This window comes from Rhododendron vialii, chromosome 8a (genome assembly GCF_030253575.1).
Source record: "Rhododendron vialii isolate Sample 1 chromosome 8a, ASM3025357v1".
Taxonomy (NCBI): Eukaryota; Viridiplantae; Streptophyta; class Magnoliopsida; order Ericales; family Ericaceae; genus Rhododendron; species Rhododendron vialii.
In genome coordinates, this window is record NC_080564.1 from 32,180,754 (window position 1) to 32,198,056 (window position 17,303).

Below are 17,303 nucleotides of genomic sequence, written 5' to 3' on the forward strand. Positions count from 1 at the left end.
TGCAGAATGTGCATAAAAGAAAAATAATAGTAATTCCTTCAATAGCCAATGAACCGGTCTCGTATCGATTTGGCGTATCAATTAGGCAAGGCATGACGTGATATGGCAACGTATGACACAACAATGGTAAACGTTTGGCATAACAATGATATGTTACCGAGCAAGGCACGACATGACAATGCATGACATGTCACCAGACAAACTAGGCATGGCATGACAAGACGTATGTTAGAGCATTTAAATTTTTTCTAAAAATGTAATACTGTTCTACTAGATATTAAAAAAGAAAAAGAAAAAAAGTACTAATTCATCTTATTGTCAATGAAGCAGTGCATGTTGTGCGCAGTGTTATGCAAAATGTCGAGCTTTTGAATTTTCCCCTGGCAAACTCGCATACTTAAACATGTTACACGGCTTCCATATGGTGGCAAGGTGTTGTGTTTTTGTTGGGTTTTTACTACCAATTCTCTGACAAACGAACCAAACCAAGCTGCTTGTGGCTTGGTTTGACTCGTTTAGTAATCGAGCCAAGCTCGAATTTTATACTCATTTAGTAAATGAGCCGAGCTAAACACTCAAAAGCTCGGCTCGTTTGCGTCGGCTTAGCTTGTTTAAAGAGGCTCTTTAAGTAAATTAGCCGGGCTTGGTTCGTTAAAGAGCTCGGCCAAGCTCGAGCTCGAGTTTTAGGCTCGTTTATTTAAATGAGCGGAGTTCAAACAATACAAAGCTCGGCTCGTTTGCACTTCCGCACTTCACATTCAATCATCCCCAACCAAAAATCTGTAAACATCACATCCCAGATCCTGTACCCTCGACCTCCATGGAATTTTTCAGAAATCAAAATGTCTGGTTTATACTTCAAACAGAGTTACACGGATCGAAAGCCATAGTAATCTTTGAATTGGTCTACTTTCTACTAACTTTTTATAAACCATTTTTTTTAATAGTTAGATCCCACCTTATTTTTTTACGTCGAATACCTTCTTTATCGATATAAAATAGGCTTTGATCCGGTTTAAAAGAAAAGAGATGAGAACGTTTTATGGAATGATTTATTTTACGACTAACTGAGGGTAAAATAGTCATATCTTTTGACGTACAAATAATTTTAGACCCAAACTACTTGGGTTGGAAAATAGACTAAACAAGCCTTTTAACGGTTCAAATCTTGCAAAAATCAAAATTCGGGAGCGTTCAGAACAAGCTACCGAGTGTCGATTCCCAGTATAGATGAAGTGATCAATTTATACATATTCGACACCGCGGCTTGATTTCTTATTTCTCGATCTTCTACTATACCTCTAGAACCATGATTTTGTAACTGAGAATGGTATCCATTTCTTTTTCTTTTTTTTTTCCTGTTTCAAACATATTCCATTGTTTCTCATACTTCATAGCGGCTGATTTCTGCCGTATTTCTTTTACGCATGCTTGCCATGAAGAAGAATAAGGAGAGATATGCAGTTCGAAGCCCAGAGACACAAACAATGTCATTTTAACAACGGCGGTTATGTCCATGGAGCACGATCAAGAAAGTTGAGATTTGAGCATGAGACTACCCAATTCAAGCACGATGTAATTAAGGGAAGTGGAGATAATGGATTAACTGATCCACTATGGGACGGTTGCAAACAAGAGCTTTAGAGGGAAAGTTTGAATTCAAAAGCAAGACTGACTTTGAAGACAGATGAGCGGGAGAATGGAAACCGTTGAAAAGACCCAAGAGCTTGCTTATAAATAGAAAAAACGAAAGAAGGAAGAACCTCCAGACAAATCATCAAACAAACAACTATGCTATGCTTGGTTTGTCCATAGGTAGTAAATTAGGAACTTAGACTTAGTTCGAAGTAGTTATGAGTAGTTCATAGTAGTTATTTTGTAATCTGTTCTGTTCGTGTTATTTTGAAGTTGGAGAATCATTTGGAAAGCAAATTGTTTTGAATTGATTAAGGTATCTTATTTCTCTTTGATTGTTGAATTTCTAGTGAATCGTTGTACCGTTTTAATACTTCGAAGGAAAAATCCTCTTCATTGAGGTAATTGAACCGACATCACAATCGCCTGATTAAGTTTGACTTTTATTAAGTTAAATCTAAAAAGGATAATTATAAGTCTTTTCTTGCACGCTCGTACACAATTATAATTCTTAAGTAGTCAAAAATTCCTGCCAAACAATTTTATATAAGCTTTCTATACAAAATTTCTCCGTACATTTTTGTCACCTCGGAACGAAAATCCTGAAATCACCCCTCTATAGATGAAAGCAAAAAAAAGAATAGTTTTTGTGTTTAAAACCAATGGTATCACGTTTTTAATTTAAAAAGTTCATGGGAGACTAACAGGGCATTGGAGACGTCAATGGTGACAAACAATTGATCGATTTTGTTAATGCAAAGCCCATCCATTGTGGGTGGGGTATCGAGCACTATGTGACCAAAAATTCAACAGAATCTGTCAAGGCTAACTCATCTATATTGATTATATTGGTTAAAAATTATCTTACGAGCACAAAACTTCTATGAAGTAAAGTATAATTTGTAACCTAGCCTATGTGGGATGCAAACTCGTACAAGTATTCCCCTTATGTCGTATCAAGTCCTTATCTTTGAAAATTTCCCCACACGAGTTGTATGTATAGAGCATTGCCCAGACTCACCATTCATTGCTCTGTACCATAGGAAGATTAGGTGAAAGAACTTTTTAGGTTAGGCAAATAGTTGCGGTTTTCAACCCTTCAAGTTAAAAAGAGGAGATCGACGTATTCACTGTGCAGCCGCGAACAAGTCATTTATAAAGGTGTCAAATCACAACCGTTCGTTTTGGTAATCAACGATCCGAATTTTAATAAAAAATTTCATAATAATTAACGCTCCAAATTTTAACAAAACTTTTCCGTTTTGGCAATCAACCTCATACCCATCACCCATCCACAGTAGTTCCCAATACTAGTATGGACAGAGAGGGACCAGCACTGTTTTCTGCAAGCAGGAAGTAGCAGACTCAATGGTAAAGTGGAAGAATGTGAATGAGATGGAAAACGGAAAATTAATGGAATCGAATCCTCTCAATATCTTTGGACGGGATTGAACGTACTGTTTAGTTTTTTCTTTTCCCAAAATGTTAGGAGGTTGTTTACACCCATTTTTGGCCCACTCAGCCTGAGCATTTTATCCAGGCCTAGCCCAGTTCTGAGGGGTAACAAGGCCTTTTAATAGGTCTAAATTAGTTAAAGCCTGGCCTTCTTTCTAGGCTTGGGCTCAAAAGGCTTACAATGGACGAAGGCCCATGATTCACATTGAGTTCGGGCCCAAATAACAGATGGGCCTACTTCCTTAGAAAGGTTACATTTGGCCTGTTAATTGGTAGGGAAAAATGCCTTAAGCTGCTCACAAGCAGCTCAAAGGCCTAGAATGTTCCTGCTGGGTAAGTCTTGGCCAAGCTGGTCACAAGCAGCTCAAAGGCCTAGAATGTTCCTGTTAGACAGGTCTGGGTAAGCTGCTCACAAGCAGCTCAAGGTCTGAGCTGGCAGGACCCCATTCTTTAGCATGAAGCAAGGCTTGGGACACGTGGCAGCCATGCATGGAGTCATCTTAAGCAGCTCAAAGGCCTAGAAGGTTGTCTCAAGCTGCTCACAAGCAGCTCAACTAGGCCTGCTGTATGAAAGCCTAAAGAAAGCAAGTGGTAGGGCACAAGTCCCACGAAATCTCTCTTTTCCATATATAAATGTATATGTATATATATGGAAATGCCTAATAATAGCAAGTAGGCCCTCAAAAGGGGCTCAAGAGCCAATGAAATGGCTGAAAGGCCTGATAAAATTTTGGCATTTGACCTTGGTGGGCCCAAGATTTTCTATTCAGGCATTCAAGCAGCTTACAAGCGGCTCAAAAGGCCTTCGTGATTCTGCACAGCCAATTCCTTTTGCCCTTTTACAAGTTTTTTATGCAGGAAAAGAGAGCTTTTTCAGGCCTTTCAGGCCTTAGCTGAATTCTTGGAGTGAGGAGTAAGGCTTGGATAGGTGGCAATCGCTCATTGGAGGAAGTAGAAGCAGCTCAAGCCTAAGCCTTTACCAGGAGAACACTTGGCAGCCCTGCATGAAGGCCTGTGGAAGCAGCTTAAGCAACTCAAGGCCTGGAACTTCTGCCTATAAATACCACAGTTGAAGGCCTTGGCAAGGGTCCACAACCAATCAAGCCCACGGCTTACCTAATTTATCTTTTCATTGTCTTTACTTTCCCGTTCAATCTAGCACGGACTAGATTTTATGTCATTTTATTTCCTTGTACCCAAACTTTGTTAACCGATTAATAAAGTTTGTTTTTGTTCCTTCATTACCTTTCAGTCCTTTCCATTTCTTTTAACCATTTTCTAACAACGGTTAGGAAATATTTAAGTTCTTATCCAGCAAAGGCGAACAACGAACCATCACGAGGCCTTACCCTTTAGGCCGAGCACGATCACTCGATAGAAGTCAGACTTTGAGGCACGAAGGCCTTAAAAGCAATTCGGACAGACTTGTCCTGGCACGCCCTCGCATTCCAAGCCAATTTGGTTTTAACACTTTTTGTGGAGAAACAGAGGTTCCATTAATAGAAGAAACAGTACATCAAGATTCTCATAACACAACGGGCGAATCAAGCCACAAGGGAGAGGCCAGCAAAAAGCACCCCTCCCACACACAAACCTTCTGGACACAACATTCGCCGCAGAAAAATCACACAACCAAACCAATGGAAACTCCCAAAGGGGAGGAAACAGCCCCATTAAGGATAGGAAACCAAAAAACAAAAACAAACAAAGCAGAGAAAAACAAACCAAAACCTAAACATATCTACACTCTTAAATCCGACCACCGAGATCGCAGATCACCGCAACAACCACACCCCACCATCCAGCAACACCAACAACTATCTTCGTCTCAACACAACAACCTTGTCAGGGCTCGAACAAGCGACACCCAAACGACAAGGTCAGGCCAGCCTGATAACGCCAATAAAACTTGCATGGTGAGGAAGATTGGAAAAGAGAGCACATAGGCGGACTGCACGCGGATGATTGGTGCCATCGACGAGGAGCACCAAACTCAGGGAGGGACAGATCTGGAGAGAGAGGAAGAGAAGGAAACAGAACCCCAGTCATAATCATGTCACCGGACAAACCACTGCTCCGATTCCGGAAGCTTATTCGCTGGAGGATCTCACCAAGTGGCCCAATAACCCGTCATAGCAAGGAGTGAACGGCCGGTTGGATGGGTGAGGTGAGGCAGCAACCCCAGTCCCCCTACCAGGAAACCTTACCAGATGTTTGTAAAGAGAAGGCAGAGGAAAGAAAAGTTAAAGAGAGAGAGAATCGTTATAATTTCCAACCGTTTAGTTCATTTCATAGGTCTTTTGCAAATCTACTCTAATGATTGCACAAATTATTCTGATATCGATTCACATAATTTCGGAACGCATTTAGCTTGAAATAAGAAAAGCTTAAAACTTACTTGTCTCAATATAAGCATATTTTGATTTTTGACATAGTTGACATTTTTGACAAGTTTTGAAAACATGAGCAATGTCGATCATCAAAATGGACCTATAGACTGTCAGATCAAAACAATATAGTTTCACTTTATGGGAAAATTATCAGTGCTTATCGGACATTTCACAATACTTGAGTTACAATAATACTTTTGGTTACCACATTTCAAGAATTATGCGACGTGTCACTAATTCAAAAAAAAAATGTGTTTCATTTATCATGCAGTAGAATACAAATGTATTGATAATTCAGTACATGATACTTCAAATGTAATCATGATTTTTTAGTCCTCTATCATGAGCACTGAAAAAGTAATCCACAAATGAGACATGAAATAGCAATGGAGGGAGATAGATATAGGAGCAATGCTATAAATACACATTTAAAACACAATTCCAGATGTAACCCTATCCTAAATTGTTAGATATACATAAATTCACATACATTTAATAGACATGGACATATACGTGTTTGGCGCTATGTTTTAAATGTGTGTTCTAAGACATTTTGGATAGGATATTGTAGAAAGAGAATGTCGCCGCTGCTGCTGCCGCCACCACCACAGCAACTTTCTTGCAGGGAAATCTCTACCAGTACCACCACACACGACAAAGCAGAAATGTGTGCAGCATATGAAGCCAACGGACATAAATATCTCGATCTGTGCAGCATATGAAGCCAACCGACATAAATATCTCAACCTCATCCCAATCGATTTAGTCAAATTGTTGTGAGAATGCAATAACTGCTCTTTTATGAAGACCTAGGTTTCATTCCTATGGAACTCAAATATTCCAAACCTTAGGACATGTAATTGGGGGTTATGTCCGGTCTTACCTTCAGGACTCCGGAATTAGCCGAGTTAAGCACAAACTGGCCCAAAAATCCAGTTTTTTATATATATATATATATATATATATATATATGGACCTCCTTTCACCTTCTCCACTCCCTATCTAAAAACCCAACCCCACCCCCCACATAGGCAGCCCCTCTTTCTCACTCACAATTGATTTCTAGGCTTGACTAAATGGAACACTATGTACAACTACAACTACATTACTATGTAATCCAAGAAACACCCTGAAAACAGAACCCCTGAATTCAATGGCTCTGATGATATCACCACCTCTCACTGCCAAACCATACTCCGTCTCACAACCGCCCCGCGCCACCGTGCAAACCACCGTTTACCTTCCCCGTATATACTTTCACCGAAGCTTTCATCACTCTGTAAAGAAAGGCAATTTAGTCCACACCATCCTATGTTCTGGTAACAGGGCATTGCCAGTGGCCAGTGCAACGCCGCTAGCGGCCGCGGAGACTGTGCCCGAGTCGAATTTCGGGCGGATTGCGCTGTCGGATGTGGTGGTGAAGCGGAGGAGGAATGTGTACTGGGGTCGGAAATGGAATTCGAGAGACGTCGGCACGGCAAGTGTCGTGGTTTTGATGCATTTGCTCTGTTTTTTGGCGCCGTTTAATTTCAATTGGGGTGCTTTTTGGGTTGCTGTGGGGCTGTATGTGGCGACTGGGCTTCTGGGTATTACTCTGTCGTTTCATAGGAATCTTTCTCACAGAAGTTTTAAGCTTCCCAAATGGCTCGAGTACTTTTGTGCATATTGTGGTGCTCAAGCGCTTCAGGTAAATGAAATTCTTTCGTAGTTACATTGTTGAATTGTAGGTGATCAATTCTTGGTTCGTCCCGATTTTAGTAGACGCGGAACTAGTCCACAATTATCAGTCGAGAGTTGCGCGTGAGCTGACTGGATATCAAAAAACAAGAACAGTCCCGCTAACAAGTGTCCCTAGAGCATAAGTTTCGTGCATTAGTTTATTAACCATAAATGATGTGCTCATTCTTAATATGCTTTGTATTGATTGTCTTCCCATGAGTAATGCTAATCAATCTTGTATTTACTACACTCGACATTAATGGTTTAATCAACAACAATATTAGTTTGGGATAATAAACAACCTTAAATGCATGTGATTGAAATTTTGAGGAGTAATTTCTAGTAGTACCCCTATACTCAAAATACTCCCTCCGTTCCAAAATGACTGTCCCGTTCGATCTCCAATGCAAATTTTAAATTGTTAATATCTTTCAATTTATAATAAATTTATGTGCAATATGGATCTTATGTGATAGATCTCAATTAGTTCTATTATACAAAAATTTTAAAATCTTTAAAAACATTGTAGATTGAAAGATATTAACAATTTAAAATTTGCATTGGAGACCAAACGGGACAGTCATTTTGGAACGGAGAGAGTATAATTTGTTCCGTTCTAGTTTTTTTACTGGAAGATAAACTAAAAAAATAGAGAAAAAAAAAACAAGCAATCTATAATCAGAGAATAGGATATTTTCAGGGAGAGAGAGAGAGAGAGAGAGAGAGAGAGAGAGAGAGAAAGAGAGAGAGAGAGAGAGAGGGAGGGAGAGAGAGAGAGAGAGAGAGAGAGAGAGAGAGAGAGAGAGAGAAGAGGGATGAGCGCTACCCCTTGTCATCCTCCTCAACCTTACAAAATGGATTTTTTTTTGTTCTTATTCAATTTTTTTGGCATTTTTTAGTTTTTCTTTAATTTTTTGTGAATTATTATGTCGTCATCACGAAAGAAATCTAAAAACTTTAAATTACTATTGAAACTCTTTTTTTAAATAAAAACAAAAATAAGCCAATGAGCAGCTTGTTTTTGTCTTTATTTTTTAAAAAAAAGATCGGGTTTCGATGTTAATTTTTTTACTTTATAGATTCCTCTCATCATAACAAAGTAATAATTCACAAAAAAATTGATGCAAAATTAACAATTGCGGAAAAAAAAAATTGAACAAGAACAAAAAAAGTAATCCATTTGGATCATTTGGCCAAAATAGGCCAAACAAGTAAGGAGCTCAATAAAAAAACAAACTCATTAAAGAACAACTTGTTACAAACAATTGCCCTCCAATACTATCCCGTTCTTCTTTATCCAAGAAAATTTCAGTCATTTATTATGTGGATATGTGAATATATAGCAAACATAAACCTTGAGTTTAATTTTTGAAACAAAAAACGGGGGTAGATTTGTCACTATCGCCAGTTGATACAACTACATTTAATACAAGTAGTTGGAGAACTCCTCATTTACTAATGCAATTAATTATCTTTACAAGTTAAAATGGTGTTTACCAACATTTTGGCACATTTAATATGCTTTTCCTTGTGGCCCAGGGCAACCGTTAGCATTTGCCAAACACGAATAATGAACCCATTTCTAGTAATTTGCATTTTGTCCTTTTTTAGTGAACCGACATTGAAATGACCATTCCATTCCATCTTCATTTTTTGGAAACCAAACACTTGTTGAATTCGGTTATGATGAAATTGTTGAATTAAGCACTGAACATGTTTGGGTTTTTGTTTATTGGGATTTTCAGGGGAATCCAATTGATTGGGTGAGCACACATAGATACCACCACCAGTTTTGTGATTCTGAAAGAGACCCACATAGCCCAGTTGAAGGGTTTTGGTTTAGTCACATGAGTTGGCTCTTTGATACCAGCACTATCATTGAAAGGGTAAATGTTCCTTCCTCTCTCTCTCTCTCTGTCTCTGTCTCTGTCTCTCTCTCTCTCTCTCTCTCTCTCTCTCTCTGTGGTATTTCTTGCTGATTCTTGGGCTGGTATATTTGCAGTGTGGAAACCCCAACAATGTGGGGGATTTAGAGAAGCAGCCCTTCTACAGGTTTCTGCGGACGACTTACGTTGTACATCCAGTTGCACTTGCACTTCTTCTCTTTGCAATGGGAGGATTTCCCTTCATCGTTTGGGGAATGGTAAGGAATATTACCTATCTACCTTTCAAAACATTAAAAAAAAAATTCATTGGTGATTTGGTTCAGAATAGAACAGCATTGCCCACCAAGATTCTTGATTTCTTACCCCGGCCTCAATTGGGCCCCATGAGAGGACGTTGGGTTTATGTTTTCCGGGATTAGTCGAGATACGTAAGCTAGCCTGAACACTTGGTTATTAAAAAAAAAAATTGATTTCACCAAGGCAGGATGTGTATATACAGTTAATTGGTTGGTTTGGCTCCCTCACTTTTTGAAACCACTTCTGGACATAAAACTAGGGATCCTAACTTTGGATGGTCCCAGCCCCTAATATGATTTTGTGGTTTTCATGATTTCCAGCTAGGAGCTGGACCATGTTTTGTGTTTTGTGGATCACAATGTGTGTGGCTTCATAGAACATGGGTTTGGATAATAATCCTGATAGTGATAGTTTGGCTCCTTTTTTCCAAGGTTGTAACCCATGACTTGGACGGGGTCAGTATCCGTCATTCGCCCGTCGATAAATGACCGTCAGAGGCCATTGTTTTCATGTGGGGCCAATTTATACGGGATTCATTTCGGGAATAATTACGTCTCACTGTAACTGAATCATTGATTGAGATGCGTGTAAACTAGTCCAGGCATCCTGAGTTATAAAAAAGAAAGAAAGAAAAGTTATATGCCGTTGGTTTGAGTCCCATTATGCTCATTAATAATCTTCCTAATTCACAACTCAGGGTGTAAGGATTGTTTGGGTGTACCACATCACTTGGCTTGTGAACTCAGCTTGTCATGTATGGGGAAAGCAGGCATGGAACACTGGTGACCTGTCCCGGAACAACTGGTATTCCGTTTCTTTCGTCGCGTTCTTCGTCTTGTGCAACATGAAATTTCATTGCACCTGATTCAAATGGATTTCCATCAAACTAATGTGATTAATTCGTTAATGAATTTGGTGATCAGCTGGGTCGCCTTGCTTGCATTTGGAGAGGGTTGGCACAATAACCACCATGCTTTTGAGTACTCTGCTCGCCACGGGCTCGAATGGTGGCAGATTGATATGACTTGGTATGCCGTGAGGTTCTTCCAAGCCATCGGATTGGCAACGGATGTGAAATTACCGACCGAGGCTCAGAAGGAAAGGATGGCTTTCAGCAATGGAAAACATTTCCACTTGAATTAACTTAGTTGCTTTCCGTCGTGAGCTGGTACTGTGAATTTCGCCTCTACAGCATCCGAATTCCGCTGTTTCGAATGGCTGATGAGAACCATGAACTTCCACAGAATTTACCGAGTGTTGATTCCAAATATAGATGAAGTGATCGGTTGTACATATTCGACACATGCAGCGGCTTGATTTCGTATTTCCCTTCTACTACCTCTAGATCCATGATTTTGTAACTGAGAATGGTATCCATTTTTTGTTCGTTTCAAACATATTCCATTGTTTCTCACGCTTCATAGCGGCTTGATTTCTGCAGTACTATGTCTGCCCTGAAGAAGTTTTCTTTTTGTTTACGAAACTATTAAGGACTAGTTTCATAGCCATTGTACTGTAGAGAGGGCATGTGATACCCTACAAAAACAAAATCCAAACTCCAATTTGTTATAGACATGACGGTCTCCAAATATCCGATTTTTGTCTTTGATTAAATTTTATTCTTTTTATCTTTCTAACTTTCGTTAGTTTTGCATTAGATACACTGAGAATATAAATTTATATAATCTAAAATATGATCAATAATGAAGAAATTACTATAGACGAAAGTAAAAAAGAAAATTAATTTGTTAACACAACGGTTCTAAAATCAGGCCCCGTTTTGCTAACTAAAATAATTAAGTACTTATTTTTACTTATTAAAGATGATGTATTGTGAAAGAAAAAGAGAAATAAGTACTTAAAAAAATAAAAACTCTAGCAGAACTTAAAAAGGGCCTCTCAATGGTATCGCGTTTTTAGTCTAGAAAATTAGTGCCTCTCAATGGTATTGCGTTTTCAGTCTAGAAAATTAGTCACCCAGGGTGGGAAACAGACTAAGAGGGGCATTGGACATTGGACACTTAAACAGAGAGATATGACTGATCAATTTTGCTAATGCAAGCCCATCCATTGTAGGTGGGGTATCGAGTAATATGTCGACCAAAGATTCGACAAAATCTATTAAGGCTAACTCACCTATATTGGTTGACATTTATCCTATGAACACAAAACTTCTATAAAGTAAAGTATCGTTTCTAACGTAACCTATATGGGACGGAAACTAGTATAAGCATTCGCCTTATGTCGTATCAAGTCTCGACTACACGATCGTGCTTTGAGATTCTAATCTTTGAAAATTTCCCCACATGAGTTGTATGTATAGAGAGAGCATTGCACAGAGTCACCATTCATTGCTCTGTAGTAAGATTAGGTGAAAGTACCTTTTAGGTTGCCGAATAGTTGCGGTTTTCAACCCTTCAAATTTAAAAAGAATTGTGAGGAGAAGAGGGTCTTAGAGTGGTCAGGTCGGTGTATCCAAACCCTTATTATTTCTGTAGTTCGTGTTATGAATTAATGAAATTTATTTTTGCTGATAAAAAAAAAAAGAATTGCGAGGATACAAAACAAAAGTAAATTACAACTTGGATTTTTTTAATGTCAAATAATCATCCCATTTTTTTTTATAACTTGAAGTTAAGCTTGGATTGGATTGGATTTTCAAGTTGATGTAAGAGAAGTTGCCCCTTAATTATTTGGCCTAGGTTAAGTTAATCAAAATGAGAAATAATTATTTGCTCTTGGTGCACCGTCACACGGTGCTCCAGGGACATCCACCTCCCCACATTCACTCGAAATGGGTACGTACTTATTTGGTCTCAATTAAGTTGACCAAAAGGTGAGATAATTATTTGCTATTGGAGCGCCGTCACATGGTGCTCCAAGGGCCTCTGCCACCACACATTCACGCTGTGAGATGATCTAGTGACTGTGTGGTGGTGGAGGCCCTTGAAACACCGTCAGAGAGCATCTGAATTATCACTCAACCAAAAGAGTGGCCTTTGAATTAATGCTTTTTCCGGACAAGAAGGCCTCAACAAAAACAAAGAAGAAATAGCTGTGATCCCGTCATGGCAAGGTAGAAAAACATATTTCACGTGAAGTGAGGTTGTCTAGTCGGACTCTTTGTGTAACCCAAACGGTGTTTTTTTGGTTTGGGGCTGGAGCGCGCGGGAAGAAGGTCCACGAAACTGGATCGGCCCGTGAATTGCCCAACAGAATACGAGCTGGGCTGGGTAGAAAAACTGACATGCCTTTTTCTTTGCAAAAAAAAAGTGGAAAAATTATCAAATGCCTTTGTGGGCGGTGCCCCAACCCCTTCTCCACCACACGTTGTGGTGGGACCTAAGACAACGTGTGTGGATCCCACCACAATATGTGATGGAGAAGCAGCCTGGGACGCCACGTGGCCGTGCCCCGAAGGCATCGAATAATCACTCCTAAACGTGGCATTCATATTCTAGAAGGCATGTAAACATTTAACACATCCGGTTGCAAGTCATGTGCAACGTCATGTGTTCAAGCTTTGGTCTCTCTCTCAAAAAAAAAAAACAGCTTAAAAGAATTTTGCTTGCATTTCAGTACAAAAATGATCTCCTTTTATGATTTATAAAAAAACAAACAGTGATCATGCTTGTGCAAAACTAAGGGAAGCCCAAAGCGTGGGCACGTGTTTTTCAATTATTGGTTTAAGAAAGACGAGGGATTCGTAGAATATTGCCGCATTTTGAGCAAGCAGATCTATCAGAATATAGGTATTCTCATTATTATTTAGTAATACTCTATTTATTCCTATTAGTGAATCATTCAAATCATGATTTTAACGTTAAATCACTCATTAGATGGTATACTGTAGGTTTCGAAAATTACAAAAAAACACCAAGGGATTCAAAGAATACTACTGCATTTTGAGCAAGCAGATATATCAGAATATAGGTGTTCCCGGTATAATATAGCATTACTCTGTTTATTCCGATTAGTGAATCATTCAAGTCATGATTTTAACGTTAAATCACACGCTAGACGGTATAATTCGAAAATATATATAGTATCTGTGTTTTTCTTTTTCAGCATAAAAATGTCAATGGAATGACTAAGCCCACATTTCAAAGATGTGGCCAAGAAGCTTTTGGGCCCTATTGGAATCGCATTCTCAAAACCTTTTGGGCCCACAAAACAAAGCTGCATCACATCGCACACCGTGAGAGTTGTGAAGTGACCAATTTTATTTCCATTTGATTCCTTTGCTCGAATAGTAAAGCCCTGTTTGGGTGTACTTGAGACTTTTGGGAGGGAAAAACAAAAGGAAAAAGAGAGCTAAAAAAGATACTACTACTACTACTACTTCTTCTTTAGATCTTACAGTACTATTTGGTTGGTTAGGGTAGGGAGGTGACAAAAAAAAAAGAAGGAAAAGGGTTGCCCAAAAATAAATAAATAAATATTTTATTGTTCGGTTAGTCGCTGTGAACACGGATGGATACATAATTTAAGGTTGCGTGGGTGAACAAAGCAAAAAAAAAATTGTAACATGAGAAAGGCGATATTAATTTTCCCAATAAGAACGGTACAACTACTACCAAAATGATTACCATTGCGAATTTTTGTTCAACCCAATCAACTATTAAGATGCGGTCGTTTGCAAATAATATTGATGCAATCTTGTGCATCTATATTCATTTTAAAAGTCAAATAATGTCTTAGAAAATACAAGTAGTAGAAATACAAATAACTTTATATTCTTAAAAAACTTGTTGATTTTTTTGTTCAGCAAAAAAGATTTCATTAATATTTAGGATTGATATAAAGATTAAATGCATCTTGAGCACACCGGCAAAAAAGTCACCCGAGAACCAAAACAAAGAGGACGGCAAGAAACCAACCAAAAACACCACAAGCAAAGCGAAAGCCTTACACCTGCTAAAAAACTCTAAGATCATCTGCACGTGGCTCTTCAAATCATCTCTCTAAACTAAAGTAATGAGCAAAAACGAGGAAATGGACAAAAAATGCGCTGCACCAGCCTCACCTCCTTCCTCTTCACTTTGCAAAATGAGTGACTTTGCTATAGTGACTGGTCTGTTTAGATGAGTCACTGTTCACCCTTTAAAAATGCCCTGCACCAGCCTCGCTTCCTTCCTCTTCACCCTTTAAAAATGCCATTGGCATCCTAAGGACTAGTTTCATGGCCATTGTACTGTAGAGAGGGCCCCTACAAAATCCAAACTCCAATTTGTTACGGACATAACGGTCTCTAAAACCAATTAAATATCCGATTTTTTACTTTGATTAAATTTTCTTCTTTTTGTCTTTCTAACTTTCGTTAGTTTTGTATTAAATATATTGAGAATATAAATTTATATAATGTAAAATATGATCAATATTGAAAAAATCACTATAAACGGAAAGCAAAAAAGATAATTTGAAGTAAACAAAACCGTTATAAGCAATGGTATCGCGTTTTTTATCTAAAAAGTAAGTTCCCCATGGTGGGAAATTGACTAAGAGGGCATAGGAGATGTCAATGGAGACAAACGACAATTCAATTATGTTAATGCAAGCCCATCCATTGTGGGTGGGGTATCGAGCAACATGTCGACCAAAGATTCAATAGAATCTTTCAAAGCTAAATCGTCCATATTGGTTGACAATTATTCTACGAGCACAAAACTTCCATAAAGTAAAGTATCGTTTCTAACCTAGCCTATGTGGGATAGAAACTAGTATAAGCATTTGCCTTATGTCATATCAAGTCTCGATTACACGATCGTGCTTTGAGATTCTAATCTTTGAAAATCTCCCCACATGCTTTGTATGTAAAGAGCATTGCACTTGCACATAGTCGCCATTCATGGCTCTGTTGATGTAAGAGAAGTTGCCCCTTAATTATTTGGCCTAAGTTAAGTTAACTGAAAGAAGAAATAATTATTTGCTCTTGGTGCACCGTCACATGGTGCTCCGAGAGCCTCCACCCGAAGACGGATCTACCTTTCGTCTCACAGGGGCCACGACCCTTGAGTGGTTTCAAATTTTCACAATTATCTAAGTTTTTTTGTTTAAATATCAAAATTATACATGGTGGTCCCCGACTAAATAAAAAAAGTGGATAGAAAGGGCATTTTCAACTATAAATATTGTCAGGACACATGTTTCGGATGGAGGATGAATTTCTCACAAATGCTTTGGTTATAGTTATTGAGAAGGAAATTACTGAAACAATTAGTTCTAACTCAATAATAGATGATTTTCGGATCTAAGGTATTACTAAATTCCATTTTGGTACATGCTTGACGTATAACATATTGAATTTATTTTATTTTTTCACCTTTTAATTGTTTTGGTTTGTTAAGATCACGTAGATATTGTGGTTTGTAATGGGTATTATTTTGTCATTCAGATATTTCATATTCTTGAACATTTGAATTTGAAAATTTCATTGTTCATTCTATAGCCGGCCCCCTCGTATAACAAATTCAGATTCCGTCCCTGCCTCCACCACCCCCACATTCACACGGAATGGGTACGTAATTATTGGGTCTCAAGTAAGTTAACCAAAATGAGTAAAAATTATTTGCTCTCAGAGCACCGTCACATGGTGCTCCAAGGGCCGCTACTATCACCACGCGTTCATGTGGGATGGATCTGGAGTGAATGTGTGGTGGTGGAGGTCCTTGAAACACCACGAGAGCATCTGAATAATCACTCAACAAAAAGAGTGGCCTTTGAATGCTTTCTAGACACGAAGGCCTCAACAAAAAAAATTAGAGAAGAAATAACTAGGGAAAATAACTATGATCCCATCATGGCAAGTAGGGCTGCAAATGAATTGAGCCGCTTGCGAGCCACTCGCAGCTCGGCTCGTGAGTTGCTCGTTCAAGCTCGGCTTGGAAGCTAAACGAACAAGCTCGAGCCGATTTTTTCAGCTCGTTTTGTAAACGAGCCGAGCTCGAGCTAGGATAAGCTCGGCTCGAGTCGGCTCGCGAGCCGGGGTATATACACTTAAGTTTAGGATTTTTATTGTTATTTCATAATTTGTTCTTTTCGTTTTCAGTTTTCAGTCAACCAAGGGAGACGAGAGCACACCCACACAAGCACACCACCCCTCCATAGGAAAATGAAAGATATATACCTTCACAATCAGAATATTTTTGGTTGTATTAGGTCTATGCGAGGATATATATACATTTTTCGTTGGTCCGTTGAGGCTCGTGAACAAGCTCGAGCTCGAGTCAAGCCAAGGCCTGCTAGGCTCGAGCTCAACTCGTTAAGTTTTCACTAAGCTCAAACTCGAGCTCGTGTTCGTTAAAAATTTAATAAACAAGCTTGAACATAATAAAGCTCGGCTCGACTCGTTTGCAGCCCTAATATTGGCAAGGTCGAAAACATATGGGACCGAATACGAGTTGGGCTGGGTAGAAGAACTGACATGTGGGCTTTCTATTCAAGTCTCCTACGTCAGGCCCAGAGAGCCCTTCATGTCATGAACCAAAACTACACACCATAAAGTCATGGTTTAATTAGTCAAAATGACTTATTTTTTTGGTTTCATTCAAATTTTTATATTTGTTAATTTTGTGTCAAACTTTTGTGACTTATTGATTCGTTTCGTCCAGAAGAATCGTAAAAGTAAAAAAAAAAAATTGATCGAATCTCATAATTTTTTGAATAAAGACAAAAATAAGTTAAAAAGAGTGTCTTTTTGACTTATTTTTTGTCTTTATTCAAAAAATTATGAGTTTCGATCATAATTTCTTACTTTTTCGAAGCCACAAAAATTTGACACAAAACAAACAAATGCAAAGAAATTTTGAATAAAAAAAGTTCCTTAACTTTTTAAGCCAAAACAAGAATTCATGTTCTAGGAGGCATGTAAGCCTTCTTAATTACACATCCGTCATTGTTCGTGCTTTGGTATCCCTCCCTC

At 38.6% G+C, this 17,303-nt stretch overlaps 1 protein-coding gene across 1 annotated transcript; it reads left to right on the forward strand.

The window, feature by feature from the left end:
* The first annotated feature begins 6,474 nt into the window (after window positions 1-6,474).
* On the forward strand, window positions 6,475-10,971 carry LOC131335405 (palmitoyl-monogalactosyldiacylglycerol delta-7 desaturase, chloroplastic). Its single transcript, XM_058370732.1, has 5 exons — window positions 6,475-7,167; window positions 8,945-9,085; window positions 9,202-9,342; window positions 10,080-10,186; window positions 10,306-10,971. Exons 1-5 carry the CDS (start codon window positions 6,634-6,636, stop codon window positions 10,523-10,525), a joined length of 1,143 nt encoding a protein of 380 aa, XP_058226715.1. The 5' UTR covers window positions 6,475-6,633; the 3' UTR covers window positions 10,526-10,971.
* Window positions 10,972-17,303: the final 6,332 nt, after the last annotated feature.

Excerpts from the sequence above, each read along its gene's own strand:
- LOC131335405 (XM_058370732.1), top strand. The coding sequence starts at position 6,634 with ATGGCTCTGATGATATCACCACCTCTCACTGCCAAACCATACTCCGTC. Across the intron at positions 9,343-10,079 it reads CCTTCATCGTTTGGGGAATG|GGTGTAAGGATTGTTTGGGT; the intron begins GTAAGGAATATT and ends TTCACAACTCAG. Across the intron at positions 10,187-10,305 it reads GACCTGTCCCGGAACAACTG|CTGGGTCGCCTTGCTTGCAT; the intron begins GTATTCCGTTTC and ends TTTGGTGATCAG.